Source organism: Physeter macrocephalus, chromosome 11 (genome assembly GCF_002837175.3).
Source record: "Physeter macrocephalus isolate SW-GA chromosome 11, ASM283717v5, whole genome shotgun sequence".
Taxonomy (NCBI): Eukaryota; Metazoa; Chordata; class Mammalia; order Artiodactyla; family Physeteridae; genus Physeter; species Physeter macrocephalus.
In genome coordinates this window covers 170,273,334-170,294,689 of record NC_041224.1, presented here as the reverse complement: position 1 = coordinate 170,294,689, position 21,356 = coordinate 170,273,334, and the positions used below count along the sequence as shown (strand labels likewise).

The 21,356-nt window shown below is 35.5% G+C and overlaps 1 protein-coding gene across 2 annotated transcripts in view; it reads left to right on the top strand.

Moving 5' to 3' along the window:
- The window catches only part of PPP4R3A (protein phosphatase 4 regulatory subunit 3A), a 42,239-nt gene extending 26,756 nt beyond the window's left edge, over positions 1-15,483 (top strand). The window contains exons 5-15 of one of the 2 annotated variants that reach the window (XM_024130948.2): positions 802-879; positions 961-1,077; positions 1,857-1,973; positions 3,888-4,019; positions 4,121-4,223; positions 5,513-5,671; positions 10,816-10,985; positions 11,859-12,001; positions 12,883-13,073; positions 13,507-13,733; positions 14,756-15,483. In XM_024130948.2, coding sequence (XP_023986716.1) covers positions 802-879; positions 961-1,077; positions 1,857-1,973; positions 3,888-4,019; positions 4,121-4,223; positions 5,513-5,671; positions 10,816-10,985; positions 11,859-12,001; positions 12,883-13,073; positions 13,507-13,733; positions 14,756-14,866 — 1,548 coding nt within the window. In that variant the 3' untranslated portion in view covers positions 14,867-15,483. Of the gene's footprint in view, positions 1-801; positions 880-960; positions 1,078-1,856; positions 2,013-3,887; positions 4,020-4,120; positions 4,224-5,512; positions 5,672-10,815; positions 10,986-11,858; positions 12,002-12,882; positions 13,074-13,506; positions 13,734-14,755 lie in introns of both variants that reach the window. The other variant, XM_024130947.2, reaches the window with a different exon arrangement.
- Positions 15,484-21,356: the final 5,873 nt, after the last annotated feature.

The following is a 21,356-nucleotide window of genomic DNA, read 5'->3' as shown; positions in this document are numbered from 1 at the left end:
GCAGTCAGGAAGGCTCTACCACCTACCTGCTAACTGATTGGGCTTTGGGTAAATTTCTTAATCTGTCTCAATTATAAAATAAGGAGGTAAGATAAGATAACATATGAGGTTATTTCCAAGTTCTGTACTCTAACTTTTACATGCCCAGATGAGTATCCTATGAGAGATCTTTTGAATCATTTCCAAAATAATTTAATACATTTAAATTTAATATAGAATAATTTAATAATGTATTAAATTATTTTGTATGTCTGTAGGTGGATAGCTTCAAATAATAGATGTTTCTTTAAAAGTTCTGAATTTAGCTTTTTACATAATTGAATCATTTCTGTTTTTAAAACATGAAGGAAGTTTTATCTTTATTTTAGTGGTTGTAGAACCTTAACTTCTAAAGTTAAGATTATGAAACCCTATGAAAATCATGGGTCTACAGACTGTGTTTTTGTAAATAAAGTTTTATCTGAACAGAGCCATACTTGTTCATTGACATTGCCTATGGCTGCTTCCTACTATAACAGCAGAATTGAGTAGCTGTGGTAGAGTCCACAAAGCCTAAAATGTTTATAATATGGCCCTTAACTAGACTTAGGAAATAGAGCCTTGCCGAAATATAAAGGATAATCTTTGTATAAATCCCCAATTTATCCTTTAATAGTTTTTTCCTTCTCTTTTAAAGAACAGCATTGCCAATACCATCTTCCCCTTTTCCAGTTATTGCAATTTATATCTTCTGTATTAGCGACTTGAAAATATATTATACTCTTACTATTAGCATAATTAATTTATCCTTTGATTTCACAGGAAGATGAAAAATTTCTGACAGATTTGTTTGCACAGCTAACAGATGAAGCAACAGATGAGGAAAAAAGACAGGAATTGGTAAGAAATTTGATATTATGGAGGGCATGAAGCTAAAACAACACACCTTTTATATTCACTTATCCTTTTTCCTAATTTCAGGTTAACTTTTTAAAAGAATTTTGTGCGTTCTCCCAAACGCTACAACCTCAAAACAGAGATGCTTTTTTCAAGACTTTGTCAAACATGGGTATATTACCAGCTTTAGAAGTCATCCTTGTAAGTTTGTTTCTCCTTATACTTAATTACCATCGTATTTTTAATCCACAAAATAGTATATTTTTTATGTAGCATGCAACTGTTTGATTATAGCCAATTTAATATCAGTTGTGTATTACATAAAGTTAAAAAGCTACAAAATTCTAGTATTAGAGAGTCCTTACAGACAGTACAGTACTTACTGAAAGGGACACATACAGGAATTTTTCGTATTTTTAATATCAATAATTTGTTAACTTTGCAGCCTATTAGTTGAAATGTTAAAGTAGAAAAAGAAAACAGGAATAAAAGAAAGTATAACTTTATCCATAGAATAAGAATTTTACATAAGCAGAGTTTCCTTGACCTCTCTTTTTTTTTTTTTTAAAGAAGATGTTGGGGGTAGGAGTTTATTTTTATTTTTGCTGTGTTGGGTCTTCGTTTCTGTGCGAGGGCTTTCTCTAGTTGTGGCAAGCAGGGGCCACTCTTCATCGCGGTGCGTGGGCCTCTCACTGTCGCGGCCTCTCTTGTTGCGGAGCACAGGCTCCAGACGCGCAGGCTCAGTAGTTGTGGCTCACAGGCCTAGTTGCTCCGTGGCATGTGGGATCCTCCCAGACCAGGGCTCGAACCTGTGTCCCCTGCATTAGCAGGCAGATTCTCAACCACTGTGCCACCAGGGAAGCCCGACCTCTCTTTTTTAATTCAAATATTTTCTTATAATTTGTTAGGTTTTGGATTTATATAGCTGCAAGTTCCATATTTTTATTATTATAGGAGAAATAAGTGCTTTTTATCTGCAGGGCATGGATGATACACAGGTGCGAAGTGCTGCTACTGATATATTCTCATACTTGGTTGAATATAATCCATCCATGGTACGAGAGTTTGTCATGCAGGAGGCACAACAGAATGATGATGTAAGTAAGAAGTTAACAGAGCAAAAAATAACCAACAAGGTAAATATTATTTGCACTAACAGTAAGTATTTATACATGGGAAGCTATAACTGTATTTATTATTCATTTCTTAAAGATTTAAATAGTTGATGTTTGAGAATAGTGTAGCCATAATATCATGGCTTATTCTTCCCCCAACTGGCTCCTGTCTCAGTTTATAAATTGTCTTAACAGCAGTTATTTGTTAATGCTCAACTTAAATTTCTTTAAAAATTTTTGAGATTAATTTTCTTAATTCAGAAGTTAATGTGCTATGTAGTGTTGTTTAAATCAGTTAATCAATAAATTGTTCTTCTATATGTGGAATTATGAATAACTTCCCTAGGAAAACATTGGCTTTGCTAAGGATAGAGTCTCAAAATCATCAAGAATGATGAAGCACATTCCTTTGGAAAGTGTTTAGGGTGCTTTCTTTACTGCCTAACCATAGGGAACAAGCTGTTGTGTACACACACACACACACACACACACACACACTCACACCCTCTCTCTCTCTCACACACTCACTCTCACTCACTCACTCACTTACCCATCAATTTCAGCGTCGGTGAGAGAATGTATCCTGGTGATGTGAAAGGTTCTCCCAGAGTCTGTGGTACATGGCATATGTGGAAGCCGTAAATGTGTGTGCTCTGTTTTCTTTTCAGATAATTAAACCAATCATCCTGATTTTTTATTTTCTCTTTCCCCCTTAAAATCTTGGAAGTAACTTTTTACTTAAGAATAAACTAAGATATTCTGCCCTCAGGGGGGGTAAAAAGACAACCTCTTAGAAAAAAATATATGTAGAATTCCAGCCTATCATATTTTTTACAAAATGAGAAAATAGACTTTTAAAGAGATTGTAATGTGTTGTGATGTCAAATGAAGTGGAATGCCTAGTAACTTCTACATTTAACACTTGTTTACAAAATTGTAGTGTCAGGGTAGGTGCAGGAAGTGCCAGTTTGAACTGTTGAATATTATGTCACATTTTGCTTTTATAAAATAGTCCTATCTTGAAAACCAAAATATATATATATATTAAAAATAAAGGCTATTCTTGTTGGCGCTGTAACCCACTAGTTGAACATACATTGATGTACTTCATTCATACGCAGTAGTCTTCTTGGTTCCCAGTCTTGATTGTTATTTCCATGTATGTCTGCATTTTCTCTGTCTATCCTACCATTGCATATATAGGCAAGAGCAGGGATTTTTCTCACTGAATGCCTCTCAATTTTTCCTCTTCAGCCAGGAAAACCAGTCATAGTAGAGCATCAGGAAAACTAAGTCAATTTTGTATGTCATTTGGAATATCTATAATATATTTGTTCTCCTGTGTGCTCTCTAAATAACGTAATCTTGTTTCCCCCAGTTTCAGACATTCAGGTACCAACTAATTTTTTCTTAAATTTATTTTAAATGGAAACTTTATATCATTTCCATAAATGGAGAATAGGTGCAGTTATCATCTGCTATAAGTAGAAGGAATCTATAAAAATGCAGTGAAAGAACAATGTTGTAAATTCTAGCTAAACATTCTTACTGTTAAAGCCCGTTAGCTTTCTTCTGAAGGGAGATTTTGTTATCCAGATGTGTAAAAGATCTGTTAGCACCAAACTGAAACTTTGTTTTTATTTTAGTCGGGATTTAAAGATAAATCCCCTTGATTAAAGATAAATTCTTTTTGGTACTATTTGTGTAATGTGCCTATACCATACTTTTGGAAAACTGCTCTGTGTCCATTAAAGAAGTCAGTCAAGCATTTCATTTTGTTTGCAGTTAACAAGATAGCCATAGCTAGGTATAATGCTGTAGCATGTCTCATAGTATATGCTTTTTCCATTCCCTCCTATAATAAGTGATCTTTACTATGTGTATTTTTCTCACCAGGATATTTTGCTCATCAACCTCATTATAGAACATATGATTTGTGATACAGACCCTGAACTTGGAGGAGCAGTCCAGCTTATGGGCCTCCTTCGAACATTAGTTGACCCAGAAAACATGTTAGCTACTGCCAATGTAAGCCACGGGCATTTTTCTCTTTTTCATACTAGTATAATTTTTATTGCTGGTAGGAACCAATGCAGTTAAAGTTCATGGAAGTGTTTTCGATTCCTTAGAAAACAGAAAAGACTGAATTTCTGGGTTTCTTCTACAAGCACTGTATGCATGTCCTTACTGCTCCCTTACTGGCAAATACAACAGAAGACAAACCTAGCAAAGGTAAGCTAATACAGGTTGGTAGTTTAGTTCTTTGTTCTTGAATTCTGAAACTCAAAAAGTTGGTGTTAACCTAGAGGTCTACTAATATATTTTCAAAAGAGGTAATTTCAAGGCAAAATTTCTTTTAAAAGTGCTATAATCAGAGGTACTAGAACTGTGAAAGAAGATACTAGAGATAATTTTTTGCTTTCAGAATTTAAAAATTTTTTTTGTTAAAGCAATATTTGTACTTAGTTTGCATTTACATGTATGAAACAAATAGAAGGAAGAAGCTATTAGAAGATTCATTTTAAGTTATTTGTACTCCAGGTGTGTAGATACAGAGCAGGGCTTGGGCTTAGTATTGAGCAGTTTTTCTTTGCATTGAGGATTATTCCAAGGTAGGATTATTTATTTCTGCATTTTATTCCTTTAGCTTTGTGTGTGTGTGTTTGATTTAGAAAATAGTTTTAGGGTCTTCATTGGGAAATTCCTTATTGAAGCTTTGAGAATAAGTAAGTTATTTTGTCATATGAATTATCAATATAGTATATTTAACTTATGACACCACTTAGAAAAATATGTTAAATTTACCTTTTTTAATGACTCTAGAATCAAGTCTTGGAAATGTGATACTAATTTTTCCTGTCTACTTTATTCATAGTAGGTAAAGCTTGAGGCTTCTGTCCAAACCCACATGTTCAGTTCATCAAACATTTATTGAGAACCCATCATGTGGAAGGCACTGTGCTATATATATAATCTTTAGGGTTTAAGTGGGGGAAATAAAAACAGTAAAATAGTTTTGGAGGCTTACTGCCTGGTGAGGAAGATAAGCCAGTAATTATAATTCAGCATGGACTCATTATGTGTAGTAAAAGGAGGCACAAAGCACATGAATCAAAGGAGCAGAGAGAGTAGTTCCATCAAAGCCAGATGCTGTGTGGTAGGAGGACCTCCTGTGATATCTTGTATATCCGTTGAGGGACATAAGACATGGTAGAGCATTCTTGCCCTTTGGAATAAAACAGATCTAATAGATTTGTATCCCAGTTTGCCTTACTAATAACATTTCACACCTGGGTCTTGTGACACTAATTCTTCACAGAGTTATTTAAATTAAATGTGAAAAAATGGAAAGCACAGTTCTTGGCACATGGTAGGCATTCAATAAATGTTAGTTCCCTTTTCCTTAACTTTAACATATTTGGGTTAATAGAAGGGTTTTACTTGATTGGAATTCGGATTCTTACATTTGGGGAGGAAAAGACTATAAGCCATTAAATATAATTGTGTTTTGTTTTGTTTAGATGATTTTCAGACTGCCCAGTTGTTGGCACTTGTATTGGAATTGTTAACTTTTTGTGTGGAGCACCATACCTACCACATAAAGAACTACATTATTAATAAGGACATTCTCCGGAGAGTGTTAGTTCTTATGGCCTCGAAGCATGCTTTCTTGGCATTATGTAAGTGTTGCTTCTGGTAGAATTACTTATTGTCTGTATATTATTGTTATCTTTCGGTCTTATTGCCTGAGAAGAAAAGATCACTGATTTCAGGAGACCAAGGTTCTAATAATACTAAACTACACTGATAACGTACTTTTGCCACATTTTGAGCAGGTGATTTTCCTGACTCTTCCTTCTCAATATACAGTAAAGGGGTTAGAGTGTACCTACAAAATGTATTAAAGTATTATTAAAATGGCACCTTAAATCATTTTATTTACCGTATTTATTTTTGACTTTATATATATGGCATGACAATCACAAATGGGACATTCTTGTGAGACCAGAGTCTCACACTGAGTCATGAAGAATACATTCGTAATTTGGAAAACATAGCTAATAGCACCGAGTTTCCAAAATACATTTTTTCTAAGTTACAGAATGCCTAGCACAAATGCCTGCAGATGGTCCGTTCATTAATTCCACAAATATTTTTCCCCCAGCTTTACTGAGACATATTTGACATATTACATTGTGTTACCTCAGATAGTTTAGAGAAGGGGTGACAAACCACAGCTGTGGCCAAATGCAGTCCATGGTCTGTTTTTGCACAACCTGCAAAGTGAAAAATAGTTTCTGTGTTTTTAAAGCATTGTTCAAAAAAAAAGCTACAGAGACACCATATGTGGCCCACAAAGCCTAGAATATGTATTCTGTAGACCTTTATGGGAAAGGTTTGTCACCTCTCTTAGAGCAACAGATAGTCTTTTAACAAGGCTGTTCTTAGTTATACATGTTTTTCAAAAGTTGACTTTCACTGTTTTCTTAAGACCCTAGTTTACAGAAGTAGAACATGTTTCTGAATTAGAAATAGATTAACCCAGAATATTCTTGATCATGTAGCAGTCAGCCTTCTTTGGTAAGTTGGCACACCAGTTTTAGAGTACCCTAGAGGCTCAATAAGAGACGTCTGTTGGTAACTAACTCTTTTTGGCCTTTTGGTTTTTATGGGTAGGTTTGGTTTTGTTGTTGTATAAAGGCATCATAATCATCCAGTAATTAGAGGCCTGAACATATACATCCATTTTTGCTGTCTTTTTTTACTTCATTTTAAATCGTTTTGCTTGGGAATTCCCTGGCGGTCCTCAGTCAGTGGTTAGGACTCTGCACTTTCACTGCCGAGGGCCTGGGTTCATTACCTGGTCGGGGAACTGAGATCCCACAAGCTGTGCACCGCAGCCAAAAAAAATGTTTTGCTTAATTGACTTTTAAAATATCCTTAAATTATGAAAACATTGTTTATAAGCATATTTCTGACATTTATTCTGTCAACATTTTATCTTTAAAATGGTATTCAAAATAGAAAGTTTAACGAATTTTTCTTAGAAGGAAACCTATTAAGGTGACAGTTGTTATAGTTGAATTAGTTTTTCAGTCTGGTGTACATACTGCAGTATGAACTGAGAATACATGTGGTCAGATGTTTTTCAGCCAAAAGGAATAGTGCCTATAAAGGGCTCTTAAACTCATATTCATTTTCCTTATAAACCTATCATAGCAAAAGTGAGAGTCCCAAAGCAAGTTGAGAGGAAGTTAATAATGAACACTTCTTTGATTTGTTCTTTCATGTCAACATAGAAGGTTTTGTTTGTGGGAAAGGGAGTTTGAGCAGGTGGGACAGAATGGGAAAACTGAATAAATTAAAAAATTAATCAGTTTTATTTCAGTAAATTTAACACCTACTACCATGTTTTATTGATTCTAAGATATGCATTTATCATCTCTCAAATCAAGGTGAGTCTTAAAATTAATGGCTTGTCATTATGATTGGTAGCTTTTTTTCTTTGTTTTCTTAGTAGAAAGGAAGGTTTTTTGCGATCAGTGGCATCTTACATTTGATGAAGTATGATGCATACCTAGTATTAGGAAAAAGATGATTAAGACCTGAAGTCAGTTGTCAAGTGGCTCAGAGTTCATTAGGAGGAGATAGTCTGTAAATACCAAAACAACATCAAAAGCACTATATCGAGGTGTGTTTGGATGTATAGTGGAAATGATTTATTCTCCCTGAATGAGGCAGATCAGGAAAATCTTGCAAAAAGAAGTAAAGCAAGTTGTGTCTTGATCATGGGAGAGTGAAATTCTTGGTTGAATACACAATTAAGATGAACAAATGTGAAAGTGTGGTGTGTTAGAGGTTTGGTATAGGTAGAACACATGAGTCTAGTGGGAGAGTGGCAGAAAAGGGAGAGGCCTTTTCTTTAGTCCTTCATCTCATTTTGCTTACAGTATTGCAAAGAAAATTTCTCACAGTTCAATGAGAACTATGAAGAGAATCATGACAAATTAATGAGTTTATATTGTAGGAAATTGAGCATGCTAGCAAAAATCTTAGTTATGTTTTATTATTTTAATATTTTCCAAACTAAGTTAGGTTATCATTAATTAAACCTTACTCTTTCTCAAATGATTCTCAGTGTGGCTCTCTTCCCAGGATTGAGAATGAGTAGCTTCTGAAAGAAGATGCCAGTCATTAGGAATGCACTCTTCAGGACTGGCTATACAGTAGGAGATTTTATCAAGGATTTCTAAAAGAACTAAGCATAAATTTGCGGAGATTTAATATCTATTCAGTCTTAGGAAAGAGTACATTAAAATATTAAGTATAGTTTTTTTTTTTTTTTAAGGGAGATTTTATAAGTAAATGTAGATGTCCACTTGTCAAGACAAAAGATTGGTTAAATGCACAGTTTGGGGACTTTGAATTTTTTATATCTGCTGGTTCTTAATTATTATACTTGTATCATATTTAAAGACAACATAATCAAGTCTGAGTGAGAACAGCAATCCTGTTTAGTCTTTATAGGTTAGATATGTATGTGTATATACACACAGACACACAAACACACACAGTTTTATGTCTTGGCCTTTACCAGATTCTTGGATCTTAAATTGTAGCTTTTTAGTTCATACCTATATGTTGTCTGGCTGTTTTTTAAAATATGGAAATCTATAAGAAGAATGAAGTAAAGAAAAATTTTGTGGTAGATGTTTTTTTTCAGCTATCGTTAGTTACATATGCGGCAAAAAGTTTCACACTTAACATAAAATGTCATGTTGTGTAAGGTAAAGATTTATTATTTGTTTTAGAGATGATTGAAACTAAGCGTAAGAGATTCCTGGCATGTTAATAAAGGTTAGAGATGTGAGTGGAAGCAGAGTGCACTTTTACATTGAAAGTCCTACATTTGTGCTAACTTGACCTATTGCAAAAGCTTTCTCTAATCTCCTTCAAGCAACTTGACTTCATTAGAACTCACTGGTAAATTTTTGAAAGTAACTTGATTCAACAGCAAGAATAGTGGTTGGATATTTTTCATGCAAGATTCTTTTTGGGGAGAGGTTTGGGTGGAAATGACACGATTCTTGATATAAATAAATGAGGGCAAATGAGGAGCAAAACAAAAAAAAGCCCATTAGAATTACCTTCTATCTACCTTAGCAGTTTCTGAACAAAACTGCTCTTGAGGAGATGGCAGTGGTGCCAGCTGCATACTCTGGTCTTAGTGAGTTCTAGGAAGGGAGTTTTCTTTTCACTTACCCGGGAACTGCATGCAGACCACAGGGTTCAATTAGTGTGTGTTATGGTAGGACACAAGTCTTCACAAAGCCTGCAAAGTTGGAGTAACAATTTTTAAAATAACAGCACTTGCCTTAATTACTAAAAGCTTAAAATTTGGCCTGTTAGCATGAGCTCTAAAGTATTGATTTTTATTCTAATAAGTGGAACTGCCTAAGTTCCTTTGTCAAGTAACATTAAAAAAAAACAACAAGCTCTCAAATCGTTTTGGGAAAATAAACCCTTATTAGGCTTTGATTTATCACAAAGAAAGATGATGCTTATTGTTTAAAATGTCTTATTTCACCGTGCTTATGTATTTGAAAATACTCAGTAGTTTAAAAAATAAAATGGAATTACTTACTCTTCTATAAACTATTTTGAACTCCCTGCCCAGAGTGTCTCTTTAGTAAGAGACACTGTTAAATAAGTTGGATTGTTAAGGCAGTTTATAATCAACTGTACCTAATTGGGCATTCACTTGTGGACCTCTTTTCTGCCAACTAAAGAAAAATTGAGCTGCTTTACTCCTCTGCCTTCCTACCCAGAAACCGTGTCAGCATGGTTGCCTGGCTACCTGCTCATGAAGGACTTGATTAATAACAAATTGGCAATTTAACGAGCCACTTCCATGATCTCCAAAGAAACCAAAATACAAACACAATATTTAATCTTGCCAACCGAAGACGATGTGACTGCATGAAGTGAGTATGCTTTTTTGAACTGTTTACAATAACTGGGGCATTAACTTACTGATAATTCCATTTAGGTAAAGAGGGCTTTGTTGAAGTCTAGCTGTCTGAGTATATTTGGATCTTGACGAATGGTGACTTAAGTAACTCCCCATACCTCAAGATGTAAATATACCTTTTAATCTGTAAGTTAAAGCCTAATTAATTGTAAAAAGGAAAACTAGGGAAAAAAAATAAAAAGCATACTCGCTGCAGTAAGCATAGAGGACCACATTTTTAAAACATCCTCTAAATTGGTTCCTAAAGTCTGGGAAGGCAAATTTTGGGTCATGCAGATTTCTGTGGGTTTATGGCATTTCTACAAACACATCCAAAAACAAATCAATGTAAACACCATTAACCCTGATACAAAATAATAAGAGAGTCCAAAAATAAGGAAGATCAAATTATAGAGTGGATTGCCCTAATAAAACAATGTTTTTTCTATTGTTTTGAAGGTATACACAAAAGGATTTATTTGGAATTTTCTCATCTTAAGTAGTATGATAGGTTAATTCATTTATTAGCCCTATCTTAGCTCTAATTTCAGATGTAAAGTACATTTTGGTAATCAGTAACTTATTTCCAGAATTCTTCTGGCTCTCTAAGACTTGTGTTCTATGATGACATACACTGCTTTTAGAATACATTTTTCTGATAACCTTTTTGTAATCCTCATCTTTAGGTTCATACTTCTGGAAGCAGTAACTTATTACTGCATGAAGAACTATGTTTATTTAACAGGTTTTTTTGTAATTCTAAAATATGAAGATATGGTATGTAATTTGAACAACAATGCCTCTGTGTTTCAGGTGCTCTTCGTTTTAAGAGAAAGATTATTGGATTAAAAGATGAGTTTTACAACCGCTACATAATGAAAAGTTTTTTGTTTGAACCAGTAGTCAAAGCATTTCTCCACAATGGATCCCGCTACAATCTGATGAACTCTGCCATAATAGAAATGTTTGAATTTATTAGAGTGGTAGGTTCTATACTTTTTAGTTAGAATTTTGGTTTTGTTTGAGAAAATCAAATATGCATTGTTGGTATTTTGGCTTATTTGAGATTATTATATTTGGAGAGAATTTTTGAAAGAAAACCAGTGTTACCAAAAGCTTATGAGAGATTCAATTTGAACTAACAAAAACCAAAATAATCTGTCTCAGCAGCTAGTTTCAAATTATCTCAGGAAAGTTTGAAAACTGATTTAACACTGTCACGGTAGTCATTGTAAGAAAGTAAAATTATAGTTGACGTAAGTATTCGGATGTGTTTTTTGTTTGTTTTTAACTTTGAGTTTTTTTGAATTTTTCTTGACATTCCTCCATGTCTCTAAAGAGCAAACTTCATTCTTTAATGATATAGTAGGCTGGTAGTTCTCAAACATTGGTGTGTCTCAGAATTATCTGTGGCATGCTTTTTTAAAATTCCGGTAAAATAAACAACAAAATTTGCCCTTTTAACCATTGCTTAAAGTGTACAGTTCACTGGCGTTAAGTGTATTCACATTGTTGTGCAATCATCACTGCCATCCATCTCTAGCACTTTTCTGTAGTGTGATTTTAAATATATATGCCTAGGCACCACCCCAGACTTAACTGAATGAGAATCATCTAGGGTAGGACCTGAGCATTTACTTCGGAAAGAGCCATGGATAATTCTGAGGTACACCAAAAGTCGGGGGCTATTGAAGTAGCCAGTATTTGTTATGCCCATTTGCATTTGTTTGTCCCTAAGATTGGATAATAATTTTATGAAATTAAACCATTTTGGGCGGGTTTATGAGTTCACTACAGTTAAGCCTCTTATTTTGCTAATTTTTCCTATTGTTTTTTATTATAATTCTTTTTTATAGGAAGATATAAAATCATTAACTGCTCATGTAATTGAAAATTACTGGAAAGCACTGGAAGATGTAGATTATGTACAGACATTTAAAGGATTGAAACTGAGATTTGAACAACAAAGAGAAAGGCAAGATAATCCCAAACTTGACAGGTAGATTACCACATATTTGAACCTATTCATTCAGTGACGAGTTTATAATGGTAGCTCTTTTTTGCTTGTTTATTATTTAGCTTGGCAGCAGAGGGGGAAATAAGCAGATGGAGGTTGTCGTTTTCTCTAATGCTTAATGTAAATGTTTTCCTGATGGTGTTAGGTGGGTATCAGTATGATTTGTAGACTTTTTTCAGGCATATATCAAGTTAGATAATGCAAAAGAAAAAAAGCAAAACACTGATATGGCAATAAGGCTACTTTTGTGTCCAAAGTAAAATCAGAATATTATTGTATTTGCTTTGCTTTAAGGTTACAAATTATTTTAATGCAATCGTGTACATTTTTTCTAAATACCTGAGTTCACATACTTGTGGTATATTTTAAAATCTGTAAATTAAGACTTGTTAATTCCTATTGTTAGCAAGTTTAATAACTGATCTGTAACAGTACAATTTTTATTTTTATTTTTTGTGGTTCGCGGGCCTCTCACTGCTGTGGCGCCTCCCGCTGCGGAGCACAGGCTCAGCGGCCATGGCTCATGGGCCCAGCCGTGGACACGGGATCCTCCCGGACCGGGGCACGAACCCATGTCCCCTGCATCGGCAGGCGGACTCTCAACCACTGTGCCACCAGGGAAGCCCATGTAACAGTACAATTTTGATAATGGGAATTTTGATTCCACTACTTAACACTAGATACGGTGGAGTGTAGTTTTTTTGTTATATGCTAGGTGAAATCTGTTTTTTTTTTTCCCCACCTCTGTGTGTATAAATCTGTATTATTCCATTTATCTATTAAGACTGTAATTTGGGATAATATTTGAAGACGAAAGTCTTTATATGAGTCTATTAATTCTACTTTCTTCTCTTTACTCATAGTATGCGTTCCATTTTGAGGAATCATAGATATCGAAGAGATGCCAGAACACTAGAAGATGAAGAGGAGATGTGGTTCAACACAGATGAAGATGACATGGAAGATGGAGAAGCTGTTGTGTCTCCATCTGACAAAACTAAGAATGATGATGACATTATGGATCCAATAAGTAAATTCATGGAGAGGAAGAAATGTATGTTGAAAAGATGGGCAAGGAAAAATTGAAGGCTTTCTCACTCTAGGTTTATCCTTTTTTTCTTGACAGAGTGATTAGTATCTACTTTGTGTCACAACAGATATTAAAAGACTCTTGCTTTATAGAGTGTGAATTTAATAGCTCTGTTGTGAAGGTATAGACTAAATTTTCCTAATTTGTCTTGAGTGAGATATTTCAGGAAGGGTAGGAACTCTGACTATAATACTGAAGGTCTCCTTCCTTCTCAGTAGTAAAGTCCTGTGGATAAGGATGCTTAGTGTTTTGCTAAGCTTTGTTCATAAACTGGATTTCAGTGTCGCTCTCTGGCAAAGGAGTAAGCTAGTTAATTGTGTTTCTAGTGCCACCTCACTTGGAGGTTTTTAAAAAGATGAGTATGGGTGACAATTATTGACAGTATTCTCATTTTTAGTAAAAGAAAGTGAGGAAAAGGAGGTGCTTCTGAAAACGAATCTTTCTGGTCGGCAGAGCCCAAGTTTCAAGCTTTCCCTCTCTAGTGGAACAAAGACTACCCTCTCCAGCCAGTCACCTGCAACAAATCTGCCTGGTTCTCCAGGCTCACCTGGATCCCCAGGATCTCCAGGCTCTCCTGGATCCATCCCTAAAAATACATCTCAGACGGCAGCTATTACTACCAAGGTATGTTTTTGACTCCCAGACCTACCTAATTTAAGCTTTCCCAACAATAAAACTGTTGTGACTAGTAGTCCCTTTGGTTGCTGTCTTTTGGAACTGATTTTAACATTTGTGAACTAGAGAATAATTCTCCCACCAGCAGTTGAGAAATTTCTGAAAGTTTTTATGACCAATTCAGAAGTTTGAATGTATTCTTATTTTGGTTATTTGCATTTTAGAACCTTAAGTTCACATCTGTATGTGTCAAAACATTTACAGAAATTTTAAAGTTAAATTATTATTTACTTTTATCAGCTTTCCCAAGTAATACCCAGATAAAGACTTCGTAGGAAGAATATAATCTAAATATCTGGACACTCCTAATAATTTTGTCAAGCAAGTTTATAAAAAAGAATTAACTGTCTACTATCACTAACATTTCATTTAGGAAGGATCACAATTTTATTACCAAAAATGTAGGGAAGACATAATCTCAGAAAAAAAACAGTTCTTTTGGCTGCCTTATGTTTCTCTGCACAGCAGTTTAACAGACTGGCATTTGGGATTCATTGATCTACATCAAGACTAAAGTGAGCTGCAGTGGTTTCTGGTGAAGGAGCAGGGCTAAAAGGAAGCCTGGATGAAATAATGAGGAAGGGACAGGGCAGATTCACTTTCCTAGCCTGATAGTCTGTGTACCCTCATTTCTAGTGGTCTGTTTATTTTCTGTGGTTTTAATTTTGATGCTGTTTAGACTCTGTTAAAGAAAATTTTTTTAATGCATAAAGTCTTAAAACTTAAGTTTTGAATTTTAAATTCAGTAATTAGTGTTTATCTACTGGGTGTTTTGCAAGGATCATAAACTGCTTAAAATTTTATCATGGAAAACTTGGGAAATATGTAATGAATTTCAGCTGCACACAATCTCACCTCCCAGAAATAACCAGTTAGTATATTGGGGTGTGGGGTATATCCTTTACCCAGACTTAAGACATACATATTTGAAAATGTAGTGTTTTCTTAAAATAATCCTTATTTCTGAACAGGGAGGCCTCGTGGGTCTGGTAGATTATCCTGATGATGATGAGGATGATGATGAGGACGAAGACAAGGAAGACACGCTCCCTTTGTCAAAGAAAGCAAAGTTTGAGTCATAATGGCAACTGCCTGTGATCAGTACCTGTTGAGAAAACTGGTTCTCTACCCCTCCCCACTACAAAATCTATAACAAAGCAGTGGTCTCTTGTGAATGACTGACACAGATCAGCTCGCACACTTGACTTCTGCTCATCAAGTGCCAATTCAGTGGAGCAGGAGGAGGGGATAATTACACATTTAGGGGGAAGACGTATACCTTTGAGGTCTCCAGCTTGGACCACACATTGCCCTTTTCTCAGGGAAGGAAATGGAAACAAAAAGCCAACAGGGCAGGGGTTTTGTAAGTGGAACTCTGGATTGACTGGTCAGTTGCTACAATCAGAATATGCTTTCTCGGACCATGTTTGAGACTCAGAAGAATAGGCTTTTCTGCCCTAATTCTTCACTAGTTAAGAATGCCAGCAGTTTCTTTGTATAAAGAGACCTGCCTTTAAAATCGTACATTCTGAACACATTTTAGTCAAGCTACAGCAGGTTTGGAAAAACCTCTTTGGGGGAGGGGTGAATATGAAGTTTCCTCTTTTTTATCTGTTCCCTTTGCCCTTCAAACTGCAGATTTTTTTTTTTTAAGTGGGGATTTCTCCCTACTTGATTAAAGATTGAGTGGAATTCTAGATGTGGTCATTTGTGTCATAATTTTTTTTTGTTTCATTTTGTTTTTGATTTTTTTTTTCTCCTGAGTGTATGCTTAGTTGTTGAGTATATATATTTGGGACCATTAAAAATTTTTTTGATGTAATATAACCTAACGTTGTGCTGGTACCTGTTTTACCATGTGTAATTTTTGTTCTGCATCACAGTTCTTAATTTGTTTAGAGTTTTATGAAAGATGGCATAGTTTTTATTGACAAAAGCAAAGTAATCTTACAACTATGTGCATACAAAAAGCAATACTATTTTGTGACTAAATATTTTATATTAAAATTTACATCAGCAACTGTCTTGAGAATTCAGGGAAATAGAGTGGAATTTAAAATTTCAGCAGTTTTGTTAAACCTAGAAACGTGAAATTAGTATTCCAAAGAGATTCTGAAATTTCATATCTTGGGAAAATGATGGTACATTAAATCAAAATTGAGGATGAATAATTTAAAAATAACGTATTTGACTTTTGAGTAATAAAAAAAAGTGAAGAGTAAGAGAAACTGTATTAGTTGTATTTTTCTTTTTTCTTTTTTTTTTAATTACTCCCTTTGGAATACCAGTTGGAGTTGTAAGCGGTGGTTCCTAAATAAATACCTGGCCAGAGGACCATCAGATACCACTTCATTAAAACAGTATGTTTAAATAGGTTCTTTTTACTGTCTTAGGTGTGCTAAAATTCTTTTAAGGAAACAAAAATAAATATCTCAATTCCACATACCTTCACTTTTTTAAAGTGAAGATTTTAGAACTTACTGAAGAATGTATTTGCAAATGTGAATAAAAATTCATATCTAGGAAAAGGATACTGTTTTAAGTATCATATACTTTAAATGGATAATCTGGCAAGCACTGTGTGCTTCTACCTTAGCTCCTCTTTTGCTTAGCCCTCAGTACATTGTGATACCAAAAACAAGGTTATATGGAATAGTTGCATAGAAAACCAGAAAGCAACAACTTGCTACAGTCATGAAAAGTCTTATTGTTGGCTAATTTTTATTTTTAATTAAACTTTGGGTGCATTATTAACTGTAAGTTTAAGTGTATTTCACTACAGTATAGAGCTACTTCTGGGTCACAAGTTCTGGCAATTAATAATTTTAATCAACTTATCTTGCAAATAAAGAGAACAGAAACTTAATAGGATGTAAGTTAATTATATTATGTCTTCCTTTATTACCTAGAAAGTCCCATGTGAAATGTTTGTGCCTTAAACATACAGTTTAAACTGACCTTTCTGATTGACTCGTGGAACATGTATTTGTCTTGGTATTCTGGGGGTTTTTGGGTAGTGGGAAGAACCATCCCTTGTTTTCATGAATTGTGGTCCATTATATTAAAAAAAAAGATACTAACTATTGGCCTTCAACATTTAAGGGATGCCCTTTCATTGATGGACAGATGGGTTACTGAAGCGGAACTTCACACATGCTGCTACAATAGGAGAAAAGTCTAAACAGCTGCTTGTTTCATGGAGGAAGACTTAGCAATAAATTGCTAGAAACACAACACTTGAATTGACACAGTTCCGTCTGACTCAAGTCCACACTTTCAAGTATAAATACTATTTTGATAACTGATGTGAATATAATGATGTAAATACATATTTTAATCATACCTGTTGGTTCTTTTGCTCATTTTAAAATGGAAAATTTCACTTCTCAGTGATTATCTAGCAGTTTCTGAAAAAGACAGATCTGTAATTGCTACAGAAAACACCCTGACATCCCATCTTGTCCAGAAATGCTACCCTGGCATTTTTTTGGTAGAATGAAGCCTGATGGGTTTTCTCTGCCTGATTGTACTCAGATCCTGCATGTCAATTTCTCTGGAATACCAATGGGCAAGTCAATTTTGTTAATTTGGAAATGAAGGGGAGACATGGAGCAGGGGGGAACATTCCTCTGTTTTTATTCTTTATTTAAGCAGTGGCCTTTGTAAAGCTTGCAAGATTAGAACAGCAAGGAGTTTACACTGGAAGATTTCTTTAAGTGGATAACTATGTTATCAACCTATTTCTAGTATTCACCATGAATAACTTGGTTTAAACAGCATGGTCAAAATCCCTTTGGGGGCAAATTCAGGACCTTCAGAATTCTATACAAGGAAACTTTTTCTGCTATAACGTCCATTTTGAGCAAGAGAATTATAGAAACATTTTTATGGGATGGATTATTGTCTACCATTATAGTGGGACATTGACACATGAGGAAATGGGGCAATCATCAGTATTTGTACTCGGTGCTAAATCAGTCTGATTTTTCTCTTTGGCCTTAATGCTTCATCTTGGCTCTTTTGAAAGGAAACTGTAGAGAGGCTGTCTTCAAATAAATAGATAAACGTCCTAACTGTTGGAGTCAGATGTCTTGGTCCTTAAAATAACTCTGGTTGGAGACACAACTTTCCTTGACCTTTCTGCTCTCCTAGGTAAGTTCTTCCATGGACTCACTCAAAGGGCATAGTGATTTCTTCAACATGATGCTAAATCAGCTTAATTTCCATATATTCCCACCATGGTGTAAGTCACATCCTACCTGCAAATTCAGTGGACCCTTTCCATCTATATTACTTGACACTTAGGCAGCATTTGCTACTATCCATTGTCTTGATACCTTATTCTCTTGGCTTCTTTAACATCATGTGCTTTAACATTACTTGGCCTTTCTACTGTTTGACAGTTCCCTACTTTACCTCTTTAATGCTGGGATTCACTAGGGTTCCATCTTGGGTACTCATCTTCCCAGATTCCAGCCAGCCACATTATTTTACGTCCCTGATCCAATCGTTCTGTGCCCTAAAAGACTGCCTTAACCTGTCATGTGCCCCTCTGAGTGCTCTTCTTGCCTTGCCTGCTGATGAACTCATATTTATCATTCAGAAGTGTTCCCCTGATACTTGGGACTCCATCCTTGAAGGAAGGGGTTATATCTTTTTCAACTTTGTTTCCTTAGTATCTAGCATGATACCTAGCCCACAGATGGATCTCCACATGTTTATTGGATGAATAAAGGAAAGACTAATGTGCATGCAGTATAGAGACTGGGAAAGTCTTTTAGCTGATGCCCTTACACAGTCAAGTTTGACTCATTCTTGACCATGAAATTCCCTCTGGGGATATAAAGGGAGGACTCCAAGACCTCTGTCCTGTCCTTCATACCTTTGAGCCTTATGTTAACAACACAAGGGGGTATTTTTGGTTCATACAATTAGCCTATCTTGAGTCATTTCAACAACTACTAAAATTCTACTTAAGGTTTCCTGGTCTGTTCATCTTGGGCTCCAGCATCTCTAACTCTTTAACTCTTACTGGTCTGTTGGTCACAGCAGACACCTGCCTTTTATTGCTAGACTTAGCCATAGCTGTAGATTTCACAAACCACTTATCTGTTGGTCTGATGTTTATTTTATTAAATCTCATGCTCTTAAACTTTTATATCTTGGTCTTTTTCCTGGGGTGTTAGTTCCTAGAAGGCAGGCCCAGATTTAGATGATTAGGTATATAGGTAGATTGGTTAGGTAGATAGATTTTCTATGTAGAATCAATGGATACTTCACAAGAATGATAAAAGGGATGCATTTTCTTCATTTCTGAAAGAACATTTTAGATAAAGAGCCTGAAGAATGTGATCACTCAAACTGTAGTATTGCATTCTAGTGTTAAATAACCTTATACAGGAATGTGTTCCTGCTGTTTTGCAGAAAAGAAGCAGATCAATTAATTTTACTTTAGTGCTGGTGTAATTCACAAAGGAATTGCTACTTCAGGTTTTCTTCTAAAGTACTATTCTGGAAGGAGATGAGGAAATAATGACATGTTTTATTAACAACTTCCTAGATGGTTCTCTGGCTCGTAGGTGTCCCAACAAAACCAAGAGCCCAGAAAAAATTGTCTTTTAGAATTCTCGGGTAGCTTTCAAAGAGGGTGTGAATGTGATTTGAATTGTTATTAGTGAAAACCTTTTGCCCAAAGCCCTCCCAATTCAAGCGCTTCTTGGACCTACATTGGAAGACTAGAATGGGGGTGGTGGTTGGGGATGGAATGAACAAGAGGTTGAGTGAGCACTCAAGAAACTCACAATATGTGCTCCACACATGTTGATTAATCAAATTGATACCAAGAACAAATTTCCTGGGAGAAAGTGGTGTAAAGCTGCAGAGACAAGGTGTGATTGCAACAGCATAGTCAGAATGGCCTGAGTTTGAATTCTTACTCTGCTACTGAGACCTTAAGTTCCTTAAGCCTTGGTTTCCCCATCTGTAATGGGAGTAACATTACAAGACAAGTGTGAGGACTGTAGAATGAATGTGTGTGTGTGTGTGTGTGTGTGTGTAGATAAAGCAACTATCCCAATGGTATATATTCAATAGCTATTTAATATATTAATGTAGCCCAAATCTGGAGGGAGACGGCTATGATGATTTTGTCTTTAAAACTTAAAACTATCCGTTTTCAGGAGTCAATTCAGTGGTGGATTGATATCCAATATACTGGTTGTACATTCAGGACTGGCAACATGACGAGCTTGGCAAATCTGCCCCATACAAAATAATTTAAAAACTGGGTAAAATTGTCGAAACCAACCATTTCAGGACTCTGGACATTAGCCAAAGGCATATAACAAATTGAGAAGAGTTCATTCAAGAATCTTTTTAAAAAGCGAGAGTCTGGCATTTTGGCCTGGGGTTACTCCTATGCCCATCTTCCACTATTCCCTCAGCTCAACCAGCTAGGTAGTTCTACCAATGCAGGACAGCTGTGAAAACAAGCAGTTTCATTACTGGAAGTGGCTGACTTGATTGGAGTGGAGGAAAAAAAAATACATGCCCTCGGTTGTTCACAGAAACAGTAGCCTGACCAAGAAAAATAGAAGATTCAAATTACTAAAATCAGAAATGCAAGATATTTGGTTGGGACACTGTTACAGAAATGAAAAGGATTACAAAGGAATACTATGAATAACTATGCCAATAAATTAGATGAAACGGACAAATTCCTGGCAAGACATAAAATAATAAGAAATAGACAAAAATTTGAACAGACCAATTTTTTTTTTTTTTTTTTTGCGGTACGCGGGCCTCTCACTGTTGTGGCCTCTCCCGTTGCGGAGCACAGGCTCCGGACGCGCAGGCTCAGCGGCCATGGCTCACGGGCCCAGCCGCTCCGCGGCATGTGGGATCTTCGCGGACCGGGGCACGAACCCGTATCCCCTGCATCGGCAGGCGGACTCGCAACCACTGCGCCACCAGGGAAGCCCCAGACCAATTATTAGTAAGGAGGTTGAATCAGTAATCAAAAACCTCCCAACAAACAGAAGTCCAGGACCAGATGGGTTCACTAGTGAATTCTACCAAACATTAAAAAAAAAAATTAATACCATTCCTTCTCAAACTTGTCCAAAGTTTAGAAGAGGAGGGAACACTTCCAAATTCATTTTATGAGGCTAGCGTTACCCTGATACCAAAACCAGACACGGATGCCACAAGAAAAGAAAATTATAGGCCATATCCCTGATAAACATAGATGCAAAAATCTTCAATAATATAATTAGCAAACTAAATCCAACAATACATTAAAAAGATCATATCCATGGTCAAATGGGATTTATTCCAGAGGTGCAAGGATGGTTCAACATCTGCAAATCAATGTGATAAGTGCCATTAATAAAATGAAGGATAAAAACCATATGATCATCTCAATAGATGAAGAAAAAGCATTTGACAAAATTCAACATCCATTTATGATAACTCTTAACAAAGTGAGTATAGAGGGAACGTACCTCATCATAATAAAGGCCATATATGACAAGCCCACAGCTAACCTCATACTAATGGTATAATAAAAAGCTG